The sequence below is a fragment of the Babylonia areolata genome, chromosome 16, assembly GCF_041734735.1.
Source record: "Babylonia areolata isolate BAREFJ2019XMU chromosome 16, ASM4173473v1, whole genome shotgun sequence".
NCBI classification, from domain to species: Eukaryota; Metazoa; Mollusca; class Gastropoda; order Neogastropoda; family Buccinidae; genus Babylonia; species Babylonia areolata.
The window spans coordinates 264,409-277,993 of NC_134891.1; the positions used below are offsets into that span (position 1 = coordinate 264,409).

The 13,585-nt window shown below is 49.4% G+C and overlaps 1 protein-coding gene across 1 annotated transcript; it reads right to left on the reverse strand.

The window, feature by feature from the left end:
- Positions 1 to 425: 425 nt before the first annotated feature.
- On the reverse strand, positions 426 to 7,186 carry LOC143290712 (uncharacterized). The gene is made up of 5 exons (XM_076600228.1): positions 7,122 to 7,186; positions 4,892 to 4,940; positions 4,179 to 4,262; positions 3,416 to 3,488; positions 426 to 1,207 (listed from the first exon to the last, which is right to left on the reverse strand). Exons 1-5 carry the CDS (start codon positions 7,184 to 7,186, stop codon positions 426 to 428), a joined length of 1,053 nt encoding a protein of 350 aa, XP_076456343.1.
- Between the last annotated feature and the right edge of the window lie 6,399 nt (positions 7,187 to 13,585).

Sequence of the window (13,585 nt, forward strand, 5' to 3'; positions counted from 1 at the left end):
CACGGTCTCCTCTGGTGTGTGGCCTCACTGCCACCTCATATGGTGATGGTGGTGGTGGTGGTGGTCATGGTGATGAAGTCAGCAGTTAGGGGAGGCAGCCTTTAACCTCAACACCCCCTTTTGATCCTAACGATCAGGGGAGGCAGCCTTTAACCTCAACACCATCTTTTGATCCTAACGATCCACAACATCTGTTCTGGTGAACAGTTCCTCTGTGTGTGGCCACCCAGTGACGCTTGAAAGAGCTGAGGGAGAAGAAGGAGAAGAAGAAGAACAACAAGAAGGAGAAGAAGAAGAAGGAGAACCAAAGCCGGGTGAGGAGGACAGAGAGATGCCTAGCCTAGCCAGTCAGGGGGCAGGGGGTGGGGAGTGTGTGTGTGTGCGGAGGGGTGTGGGGGGGGGATTAGGGTGGGTGGGGGTGGGGGTCAGTAGGCCAGCTCACCCCCCCAGGGCCGGTAGGGCTTGACGCTGGCCGACTGCTGCAGCCCGGCACCCCCTCCTCCCTGGCTGTGGTGGTGGGAGTGGGTGTGGGTGTAGGCGGGGTGTGAGGCCGGGGGCATGAGGGCCTGGGAGGGGAACTGGGTGGCGTGGAATTGCGGCAGGGAGTGCAGGAGGGGCGGCGACAGGGAGGGCGGTGGGGGCTGGCTGGAGGACGACGAGGTGGCCGTCATGGCCGCCATGGGGCCCGGGGTGGGTCGCGAGGAGGGGGGAGGGTGCAGACCCCCCACCAACCCCCCTCCACCACCACCCCCGTCCGCTGCCCCCAGGTGGCGCGAGGCGTCGTGGAAGGCGGCGTTGAGGATGGATGCCGAGCTGGACGGGGCGTGTGACGTCATGGGGTCGGCGGGGGCGTGGGTGGCAGGCATGATGGCGGCGGGGGGAGGAGGAGGAGGGGGGTGGTGGTACTGGGGGGTGAAGGAGGGCACGGGGGGCATGGAGGAGGAGGGGGGCGGGGCGGGGGGCCACGACGCGGTGTGGTGGTGGTGGGGGGGGGGCACCGCCGACTGCAGGGACGCCTTGGCCGCCGCCTCGCGCTGCGCCGAGTAGCACTGCAGGTGGCTCAGCAGGCGCATCCGCAGCGGGTCCTGCAGGTCCATGCCCTCCACGGCCACCAGGTAGCGGGCCACCTCCGCCGCACACTCCCGGAAGCCCACAGACCGGTAGTCCAGAGCCACGGCGTGAGGGTCACAGCTGTAGCCAGTCAGACCTGCACACGGCACACAGGGTCAGTGCTTCATGGGCACACACACACACACACACACACACACACACACGCACGCACACACACACACACCGGACACACACACACACACACACACGCACGCACGCACACACACACACACCGGACACACACACACACCGGACACACACACACACACAGGACACACACACACACACACCGGACACACACACACACACACACACACACACCGGACACACACACACACACACACCGGACACACACACACACCGGACACACACACACGCACGCACACACACACACACACACACACACGCACGCACACACACACACACACACACACACACCGGAGACACACACACACACCGGACACACACACACACGCACGCACGCACACACACACACACCGACACACACACACACACACACACACACACACACCGGACACACACACACACACACACACACCGGACACACACACACACACCGGACACACACACACACACACACACACCGGACACACACACAGGACACACACACACACACACACACACACACACACACACAACGAACGAACATGCGAACAACTGTATCCCGTCTCCATCTCTTTCCTTATCTGTCACCTTTACCCCCCCCTCACCTTTACCTCTCCCTTTTACCACCTCCCCTCCCTTTTACCACCTTCCCTCCCCTCACTTCCCCCCCCCCCTCCCTCTCCTCCCCTGAGAAAGAGGGAATGAATTAACCTTTTTTCTGGGGGTAATAGATCAAGCATACTTTTTTTTTTCATACAACCATTTGGGAGAGGGAGAGGGGGAGAGAGAGGGGGGTGGGCGAGGGTGAGGATGGGGGCAGGGGAGGTAGTAGTTGTTCTTTCTCAGCCCCCTTCCCCCATCTCCTTGCTTCACCCCCCTCCCCTCCCGTCACGCCCCCTCGCCTCCCCCCCCCCCCCCACCCCTACATACACCCCATCTCCCCAGGGGTCTGAGAGAGAGAGAGAGAGGGGGGGGGGGGGGTTGAAGGGGGAAGGAGGGGGAGGGAGATAGAACATTAAAGGGCAGATAACCAATGACTGTCCACAAACCTAACACAGCTGTTCTCCCCTGGCTTTCTGAATGTACGTTCTTGTGATGCGTATGTTTTATTTCTGCCGAGTAATCCTTATAACTATGTGTCCGTGAGACGTACATAAGGTGTACATGTGTTCGTCAGTGTGTGTGTGTGTGTGTGTGTGTGTGTGTGTGTGTGTGTGTGTGCGAGAGAGAGAGAGAGAGAATGTATTGATATGTGTATGTAGGTGAAGGATGAGATGTGGGTGTGTTGTTTGTCGGTTGAGGATTGGTCCTGGGTGTCTGTGAGACTGCATGATATATTGTTACATGTGTTGTGAATCCGTGTGTGTTTGTGAGACTGCATGATATATTGTTACATGTGTTGTGAATCCGTGTGTGTTTGTGAGACTGCATGATATATTGTTACATGTGTTGTGAATCCGTGTGTGTCTGTGAGACTGCATGATATATTGTTACATGTGTTGTGTTACCGTGTGTGTTTGTGAGACTGCATGATATATTGTTACATGTGTTGTGAATCCGTGTGTGTTTGTGAGACTGCATGATATATTGTTACATGTATTGTGAATCCGTGTGTGTTTGTGTACGGGGGGTGGTGGGGGTGGGGGTGGGGGTGGAAGTGTAGTACTATTTTTGTATTCCTGTTTCATTTCAGTGGTTTGCTCTTCATGTGTCCTCCATTGTATTATATTGTGTTTGAATGAGCAGCGTCAGATTTATGCGTAGATGAGGCATCTGCTCACTGTGAATATTGCCACTGTACCTTAATCGGCCCAACACTTGGCTTATATCACAGATTGACATAAGTTTACATTTGGGCCAACAGCAAAGTGAGAGCTGTATTATCAATGGTTTCTCCAGTCAATGGGAAATCATTTACAGCTTAGTCTTTTGTGAAGGACTATGACTCTCAAACTAGGAGGCAAAATTGCACTGGCTCTTAGTGCTGCAGCCTTGTGGGTTAGTTAGCCTTTGGGAACCATCCCAACGCCAACTGTCCTAAAACCCTCTTGGCCGAGAGAGTGGGAGTGTAACTTGGGCAAGACACTCTCCACTATTATCAAATTCTCGCCCAAATAGTCGGAACAGCAGTTGCCTCCTCTGCTGTTGTGATGGTCATAGTCAGACACGGCTATCATACCTTTCTGGTGGAGCAGTTTGAGATGGTCAACTGTCATCTGAAGAATCTCTGCCTTCTCGAGTTTGGCTGATCCCTGCACACACACACACACACACACACACACACACACACACACACACACCATACATTGGTTAATCATTAAACATGTTTTACAAACAAAAAGACACATAAATGAAAACGTGTGTCCGTGCGTGAGCGTGTGTGTGTGGTGCGTGCGTGTATGTGTGTGCGTGCGTGCGTGCGTGGGCGCGCGGTGTGTGTGTGTGTGTGTGTGTGTGTGTGTATGCTTCCATCCACACACACACATACACACACACATATACATAAAAATTATATATATATATATATATATATATATATATATATATATATATATATATATTGTATATATTGTATGTGTGTCAAGTCAAGTCAAGTCAAGATTTTATTTCATGATGCGATGGTAAATTGAATAATCAACAATTGCTTTTTTACATCAAAAGAGAGAGAGAGAGAGAGAGAGAGAGAGAGTGTGTGTGTGTGTGTGTGTGTGTGTGTGTGTGTGTGTGTGACTGAAGTGTCCTTGTAACGCGTTTTGAGAGATTTGAAAGAGCTATACAAATGTACAATAACAAAACCAATAATCACGATAATATTAATGTTTTAATGATGATGATTACATTCTTCTTCTTCTTCTTATTATTATTATTACTCGTATTATCCATGTTATCATCACATTGCTATCATCATCGTTGTATAGTGTTGCAGTCCAGAGAATACCGACCTGTTTTTCAAATGCAGACGGTACCAGACGCCTCAGCTCGGACAGACTCGAGTTGATTCGGTCTCGCCGTCTTTTCTCGATAACCTGCATCGACAGAAAAAAATACGCATCCATTTTCATGTTCACCAAATTCTCAATCAGGAAATCAAATGACATTTCCCAGAATCATCACAATGTTAGACGATTATCCCAGTCAGGTCTACAACCTGACAAACTGAATGCTGAATATCTTGACGGTTGTCGGTGTGGGTGAAATAACCACCGCTTGTTTGCTTTTTTGTTTTTGCTTTTGCTGTTGAGGATGATAATAGTGATGGCGATTATGATGATGATGGTGATGGTGAATTTCTGTCCACCAAGTTATCCCTTCCGCACAATGCATCCATATGTCTAAATTGTGAAAATAAATGTTTGTATCCTTTTTTCGTGCATGTTGTTGTTGCTGTGTTGCTGTTGCTGTTGTGTGTGTGTAGGGAGGGTGCGGGGGGGGGGGGGGAGGGTGAAGGAGGGTTTGTCAAATGGAAATGGACACAGTTAGCCAGATACATAGAAATAATGTATGTAAAAATGTATAACCAGTCTGGTTGGTAACTAACCAACCAACTATCCAACCAGCCAACTAACCAGCCAACAAACCAACCAACCAACCAACCAACCAGCCAGTGTAGGCAGTGGGGTGGGGAAGGGGATGGAGAGACGAAGGGAACACTCACCCCCCTCCTCTTCTTGCGGTCTGTGATCTGACAGCTCTGTGACGGCGACCTGCCACACACAACACACCCAGGTCAGCAATATCACCACACAACACACCCAGGTCAGCAATATCACCACACAACACACACACCCAGGTCAGCAATATCACCACACAATAAACCCAGGTCAGCAATATCACCACACAACACACCCAGGTCAGCAATATCACCACACAACACACCCAGGTCAGCAATATCACCACACAACACACCCAGGTCAGCAATATCACCACACAACACACCCAGGTCAGCAATATCACCACACAATAAACCCAGGTCAGCAATATCACCACACAACACACCCAGGTCAGCAATATCACCACACAACACACCCAGGTCAGCAATATCACCACACAACACACCCAGGTCAGCAATATCACCACACAACACACCCAGGTCAGCAATATCACCACACAACACACCCAGGTCAGCAATATCACCACACAACACACCCAGGTCAGCAATATCACCACACAATACAGACACCCAGGTCAGCAATATCACCACACAATAAACCCAGGTCAGCAATATCACCACACAACACACCCAGGTCAGCAATATCACCACACAATACACCCAGGTCAGCAATATCACCACACAATAAACCCAGGTCAGCAATATCACCACACAATACAGACACCCATATCAGTAATATCACCACACAATAAACCCAACAATTAAACAGCTTCCAACTACATGTCAACAACACCAACAATTAAACAGCTTCCCACTAGTTGTCAACAACACCAACAATTATACAGCTTCCCAGTAGATGTCAACAACACCAACAATTAAACAGCTTCCCACTAGTTGTCAACAACACCACCACTACAAACACCAACACCAACACCACCAACACCAACGCCATAGCAGTAATTTGATAATCTAAATGAGGCGAAGACCAAGGAAATGTTAAATCGACAAAGAACTATCATTCTTCATGAGTGACTCTGGCGCTTTGAAGAGGAAACCCGCATAGTTGTGAATCCTTAAATGGCCATCAATGACGGGTGCAATAGCCGAGTGGTTAGAGCGTTGGACTTTCAATTTGAGGGTCCCGGGTTCAAATCTCCGTAACGGCGCTTGGTGGGTAAAGGGTGGAGATTTTTCCGATCCCCCAAGTCAACATGTGTGCAGACCAGCTATAACCTGAACCCCCTTCGTGTGTATACGCAAGCAGAAGATCAAGTACGCACGTTAAAGATCCTGTAATATATGTCAGCGTTCGGTGGGTTATAGGAACAAGAACATACCCAGCATGCACACCCCCGAAAGCTGAGTATGGCTGCCTACATGGCGGGGTAGAAGCGGTCATACACGTAAAAGCCCACTCGTGTAAATACGAGTGAACGTGGGAGATGCAGCCCACGAACGTAGAAGAAGAAATGTCTTTCCTTCAGAATTTTTCACATTATTTTTGGTCCCTTGCAACGAATGTTACGAGTTATTTCATCTCGAAACAACCTCATCTTCATCATCATCACCATCATCACCATCTTCACAATCAACATCAACATCGTGCCGTGGGTTCTTTACGTGCGCTAAGTGCAGAACCTCGATTTATTGTCTCATCTGACTGACTAGCGTCCAGACCACCACTCAAGGTCTAGTGTATGGGGAGACAACACTGGCGACTGTGGAGTTGTTGTCGTGAAGAAGCATTGCTGATGGTTGTAACTGAACTCTCCATAGCCAGTCCTTTTCATTGGCTACACATTCTAGTAGTAGTGGTAGTAGTAGTAGTATCAGTAACTGTTTTCATGGTGAACCAGCACTTGTTACATGTTGGTGCTGGTCAAATCGTGCAGTGAAAATCACTGCCAGATATCGAGACATTTTTACCTGCCAAGAAACAAAAGCTAGGGCAGATAAATTTGTTTAAAAAAAAAAAAGAAAAAGGAAAAGGAAAAAAAAAAGCAATGTAAACGATTTTGATGTGCACACTCCCAGACATTCCGTGTTTCAGCTCTTTAAAAAGAATCGTTTTGTGTGTGAATGTGAGACTGTCTGATAAATATATTTCGAATTATATTCTGGTCAGATGCAGATAACAGTAACACCAACAATTACAATAAAAAATCACAACATTATGATACCATGCAACAACAGCAATATCAACAATCAAATGACCTCAAAATCTTTGACTGGAAAATGTACATCACACACACACACACACACACACACCACTGACCCTGATTTGAGCCTGTCGTCGAACACATCGCAGTCGGAGTCACTGTCACTCATGGTTCTCTTCATGGTCACTGGGGCTGCCTGTTACTGGGTGCACGTGACGGTGACTGGGTGCACGTGACTGTCACAGGATGCACGTGACGGTTACTGGCTGCACGTGCAGTGCCAATGGCGGCCTGGCTGACGTCACCAGGACAGCTTCACTGCTTCCGGTCCTGTCCACACATCGTCTTCACTCACACTGTCAACACCCGTTGTCGTTGTTGTTGTTGTTGTTGCTGCTGCTGCTGTTGTTGTTGTTGTTGCTGCTGCTGCTGTTGTTGTTGCTGTTGTTGTTGTTGCTGCTGCTGTTGTTGTTGTTGTTGTTGTTGCTGCTGCTGTTGTTGTTGTTGTTGTTGCTGCTGCTGTTGTTGTTGTTGCCGCTAATCAGTGCATGTTTCGTCCGTGGTGTGGCAAGCTGGATCAGGATTTGCAGAAACTGTTATGGTAAAGTCAGTGATGGGGAATTGTTATGATACATAAAGTCAGTGATGGGAAATTGTTAGGATACATAAAGTCACTGATGGGAAATTGTTAGGATAAAATCAGTGATGGGAAAATGTTATGATACATAAAGTCAGTGATGGGAAATTGTTAGGATAAAATCAGTGATGGGAAATTGATACATCAAGTCAGTGATGGGAAATTATGATACATCAAGTCAGTGATGGGAAATTATGATACATCAAGTCAGTGATGGAAAATTACCGCGCGGTCTTGTGGAACATGATAAAATCACAGGTTTGACCAGTGAGTTGCAATTGTTGGACTGACTCAAAGGTCAAAGAGAATTAGCCACCATTAAATATCTTCGCCTTTTGTTGTCTCCTCCAAAACTCCAGACGACTAGATACTCCAAAGACGTGGATTGCACGATGTCGTTTTCCCCGCGAGTCACACAAGTTGATCTTGTGGTTCAGTTCATAGATGAGGGAGAATATTGGTTTCTCTTTATTGCCGAAGGACTGACAAAAGCTTCTTTCAGTCACAAGGCCGATCCTTCTCCACAAACCGAGCACTGACACCAGGGGAGGTACACACTGCCAATGTCATGTCGGGCAGACAGGGTTCGGGCCCTGTGTCTCTTCCTTCAGTGACCACACAAGTGCTTCTCACCAGTCAAACACGTGCAGAAAGAACCACACACACAAAACCCAAAGAAAAAAAAGAAAACAAAAAGAAAAACAACAACGAAGGTTAATTATTGAGACAGGATGACGATGTGAACACCAGAAGCCTAAAACTGATTGATTAATTAATTAATTAATGTCCCATGGGAATCTGTCTTGGCACTGACACTGTGGGTAGCATGAGAACGGCGCTGGTGGCTCTCTCACTCTGTCACTCTGTCAATCAGTCAATCAGTGCTCACCAGTGACAACAACAACATCCGGTCCACGTGCAGCTTGTTGTTGGTGATGGCGTCACTCCACGTGCAGGACACGGTCAGGACAGCGCTGCACCCCGCACCCCCACAAAGCACACCTTGTGTCTCGTGCACACGGACGACAGCAGGCTGCACACAGAGTCACGTGGCCGGTCAGTGGCGACACCAGTGGCGACTGCAGCAGGCTCATCACACACAGCGGAACCACTCGCTGCTACTGCTTCCTCAGCGTCAGTTCTTCCTACACTGCCCCACTCCTCACGCGCACGGCCAAATAAAACACGCGCGCGCCCCGCACGCGCTACCCACGTCCGTGCGCGCTACCCCATTCTCTCCGCACCCTTCCTCCTCCCACCCCACGCTCCACCCACGCTCCCCGTACCCCCTACACACACACACACACACACACACACAGAGTGTGGCCCCCCTAAAGCAGCAGGGAGGGATCGCGTGCGCCGGCCTGTCACACAGCACGCGCTGCAGGTCACGTGAAGGAAAAACTGTCTTTGATTGGTTGACGATTGAGCGAAACGAAAGACAGCTGATCGGTTTGACATCAATGGTGACGGGGCACGTTGCGGTGGAGAGAGAGAGAGAGAGAGAGAGGAGGAGGAGGAAGACAGAGAGAGAGAGGGGGAGAGAGGAGGAGGAGGAAGAGAGAGAGAGAGGGGGGGGGGAGGAGGAGGAAGACAGAGAGAGAGGAGGAGGAGGAAGACAGAGAGAGAGAGGGGGAGAGAGGAGGAGGAGGAAGAGAGAGAGAGAGAGAGGGAGGGGGGGGGGGGGGTAGGGAGGGAGAGAAAGAGGGAGGGAGAGAGAGAGGGGGAGAGAGAGAGTTGAACATCGTAAAAAAAAGGCGTTTTAATTTTGGAAGCAGAATAAACTGACAACTTGTTTGGTTCTCCTCCGATACTGGTAACCACGTCACCCAGTACTACCAGTCGCATCAGTGTGGGAAAATCCGATCTGGTGAGGAATGGTCTCGGCCAAATGACTTTAAAACAAAGTGGCTTCCCCTTTCAGACTCTTAATTCAAGACCCTTCCTATAGAATGATTACATTAGATTAAAAAAAAAAATTGCCGAGGATAAAGATGATCACAGTTAAGTACGCCCTGACCTAAACTAATACATGCTAAATAATAATAATAATAATAATAATTTGTAGTTATATTTGTATTTCTTTTTATCACAACAGATTCCTCTGTGTGAAATTCGGGCTGCTCTGCCCAGGGAGAGCGCGTCGCTACACTACAGCGCCACCCAATTCTTATTCTTCTTTTTCTGCGTGCAGTTTTATTTGTTTTTGCTATCGAAGTGGGGTTTTTTTTTCAGAATTTTGCCAGGAACAACCCTTTTGTTGCCGTAGACTCTTTTACGTGCGCTAAGTGTATGCTGCACACGGGACCGCGGCTTATCGTCTCATCCGAATGACTAGCGCCTACTAGACCTTGAGTGGTGATCTGGACGCTAGTGTGGCGCTGTAGGTGTGACGACGCGCTCTCCCTGGGGAGAGCAACCCGAATTTCACACAGAGAAATCTGTTGTGATAAAAAGAGAAATACAATACAATACAACACTATCTTTCTAAGAATCAATCCATTGACCACTATCCTTCTATATCATTATAAGAATCAATCCATTGAGCACTACCTTCTATATCTTTCTGAGAATCAATCCATTAACCACTACCTTCTATATCATCATAAGAATCAATCCATTGACCACTACCTTCTATATCATTATAAGAATCAGTCCATTGACCACTATCTTTCTATATCATTATAAGAAACAGCACACTCACAGCATCCATTCAAAAGATAACAGAAACAGAATCATCCCATGGAAGGCAGTAGGGAAGAGATAACAGAATCATCCCATGGAAGGCAGTAGGGAAGAGATAACAGAAACATCCCATGGAAGGCAGTAGGGAAGAGATAACAGAAACATCCCATGGAAGGCAGTAGAGAAGAGATAACAGAAACATCCCATGGAAGGCAGTAGGGAAGAGATAACAGAAACATCCCATGGAAGGCAGTAGAGAAGAGATAACAGAAACAGAATAATCCCATGGAAGGCAGTAGGGAAGAGATAACAGAAACATCCCATGGAAGGCAGTAGGGAAGAGATAACAGAAACATCCCATGGCAGGCAGTAGGGAAGAGATAACAGAATCATCCCATGGAAGGCAGTAGAGAAGAGATAACAGAAACAGAAACATCCCATGGAAGGCAGTAGGGAAGAGATAACAGTAACAGAAACATCCCATGGAAGGCAGTAGGGAAGAGATAACAGAAACAGAAACATCCCATGGAAGGCAGTAGGGAAGAGATAACAGAATCATCCCATGGAAGGCAGTAGGGAAGAGATAACAGAAACAGAAACATCCCATGGAAGGCAGTAGGGAAGAGATAACAGAAACAGAAACATCCCATGGAAGGCAGTAGGGAAGAGATAACAGAATCATCCCATGGAAGGCAGTAGAGAAGAGGTAACAGAAACAGAAGCATCCCATGGAAGGCAGTAGGGAAGAGATAACAGAAACAGAAACATCCCATGGAAGGCAGTAGAGAAGAGATAACAGAAACAGAATAATCCCATGGAAGGCAGTAGGTAAGAGATAACAGAATCATCCCATGGAAGGCAGTAGGGAAGAGATAACAGAAACATCCCATGGAAGGCAGTAGGTAAGAGATAACAGAAACATCCCATGGAAGGCAGTAGGTAAGAGATAACAGAATCATCCCATGGAAGGCAGTAGGGAAGAGATAACAGAAACATCCCATGGAAGGCAGTAGGTAAGAGATAACAGAAGCATCCCATGGAAGGCAGTAGAGAAGAGATAACAGAAACAGAATAATCCCATGGAAGGCAGTAGAGAAGAGATCACAGAAATATCCCATGGAAGGCAGTAGGGAAGAGATAACAGAATCATCCCATGGAAGGCAGTAGGTAAGAGATAACAGAAACAGAAACATCCCATGGAAGGCAGTAGGGAAGAGATAACAGAAACATCCCATGGAAGGCAGTAGGGAAGAGATAACAGAAACATCCCATGGAAGGCAGTAGAGAAGAGATAACAGAAACAGAAACATCCCATGGAAGGCAGTAGGGAAGAGATAACAGAAACATCCCATGGAAGGCAGTAGAGAGGAGAGGGTGAAACAAATCGAACAGAGGATCAAAGAAAAAAAAGTGTCCTTCACTTTCTCACGGCGTGTGAGTGCTTGGGTCAGCAGTTAATCACATCAGTTGACCCAATGATCCTTCCTTTGCAACCCCCCCGCCCCCCCCACTCCATCCATCCCTACCCCCACCACCCCACAACTCCCCCTCTTCTCCCACCTTGGTCTACCAGCTGGTCTCACTTCTTTCTTTTCTTCCTTCCTTTTTTCTTTCGCTGTGTTCCCACTGCCCCACACCCCCATCCCCACTGCCAACCTCCGTTTCACCCCCTCCCCTCCTGTCCTCGTCATGACTCCCCCCTCCTCCCATCGCCCCCTCCCTCCCCCACCACCCCGATCTCCCTGTGAGAGGCTCGTCTCTTGCGTGTTCCCACGTGTCAGGGAGGGGAGACAACCCCCACAGTCGCTGACAAGAAAGCAGACGGACATTTTTTTTAGAGTTTCTGACACGGACGAGCGGATCGATTTAGGTATGGGAGGATGACTGGCAGTGACAAACAGTGGTGCGACCCCTCACCCTTCCACCCCCCACCCAGCCACAGTCCATGTGCAGCCTTGGGACAGTTTTCCCCTGCTTGGGAAAGCCGTTCGGTTCTAATCCCATCATTTTGATTGAACTGCAACAGGGATTCATCATTGTGGGATTATTTTGTGCGAGGAGATGGAGGGAGAGTCATGTCCTATCATTGTCATTTCAACCATTTAGTTTTGTCCTATCATTGTCATTTCAACCATTTAGTTTTGTCCTATCATTGTCATTTCAACCATTTAGTTTTGCCTTTCTACGTGTCTCATTGTGTTATATTCTTCGTGTATCTACTTCTTTTTTCCCGTTCGTTTTGTGACCATGTATCACCACAACAAAGCCAGGTAAGGCTCTGAAGGTCTCAGCAGCACGTTATGTGGCTCTGTTCGGTCAGACAACAGCTCCTTTTTGTTGTGGGTGTCAGCAGCGAATGTGATGTAGCGTATATGGATCGGTGGGCACGCTCTGACATCTGCTTGTCACCGACACTGCTGCTTTCCTGGCCGTGCTGATGACTGCAGACAGTGGGTGTGCTGATGGCCGCAGACAGTGGGTGTGCTGATGGCTGCAGACAGTGGGTGTGCTGATGGCTGCAGACAGTGGGTGTGCTGATGGCTGCAGACAGTGGGTGTGCTGATGGCTGCAGACAGTGGGTGTGCTGATGACTGCAGACAGTGGGTGTGCTGATGGCCGCAGACAGTGGCCGTGCTGATGGCCGCAGACAGTGGGTGTGCTGATGGCTGCAGACAGTGGGTGTGCTGATGGCCGCAGACAGTGGGTGTGCTGATGGCCGCAGACAGTGGCCGTGCTGATGGCCGCAGACAGTGGGTGTGCTGATGGCCGCAGACAGTGGGTGTGCTGATGGCCGCAGACAGTGGGTGTGCTGATGGCCGCAGACAGTGGCCGTGCTGATGGCCGCAGACAGTGGGTGTGCTGATGACTGCAGACAGTGGGTGTGCTGATGGCCGCAGACAGTGGGTGTGCTGAGGGCTGCAGACAGTGGGTGTGCTGATGGCCGCAGACAGTGGCCGTGCTGATGGCCGCAGACAGTGGGTGTGCTGATGGCCGCAGACAGTGGGTGTGCTGAGGGCTGCAGACAGTGGGTGTGCTGATGGCCGCAGACAGTGGCCGTGCTGATGGCCGCAGACAGTGGCCGTGCTGATGGCCGCAGACAGTGGGTGTGCTGATGGCTGCTGATGACTGCAGACAGTGGGTGTGCTGATGACTGCAGACAGTGGGTGTGCTGAGGGCTGCTGATGACTGCAGACAGTGGGTGTGCTGAGGGCTGCTGATGGCCGCAGACAGTGGGTGTGCTGAGGGCTGCTGATGGCC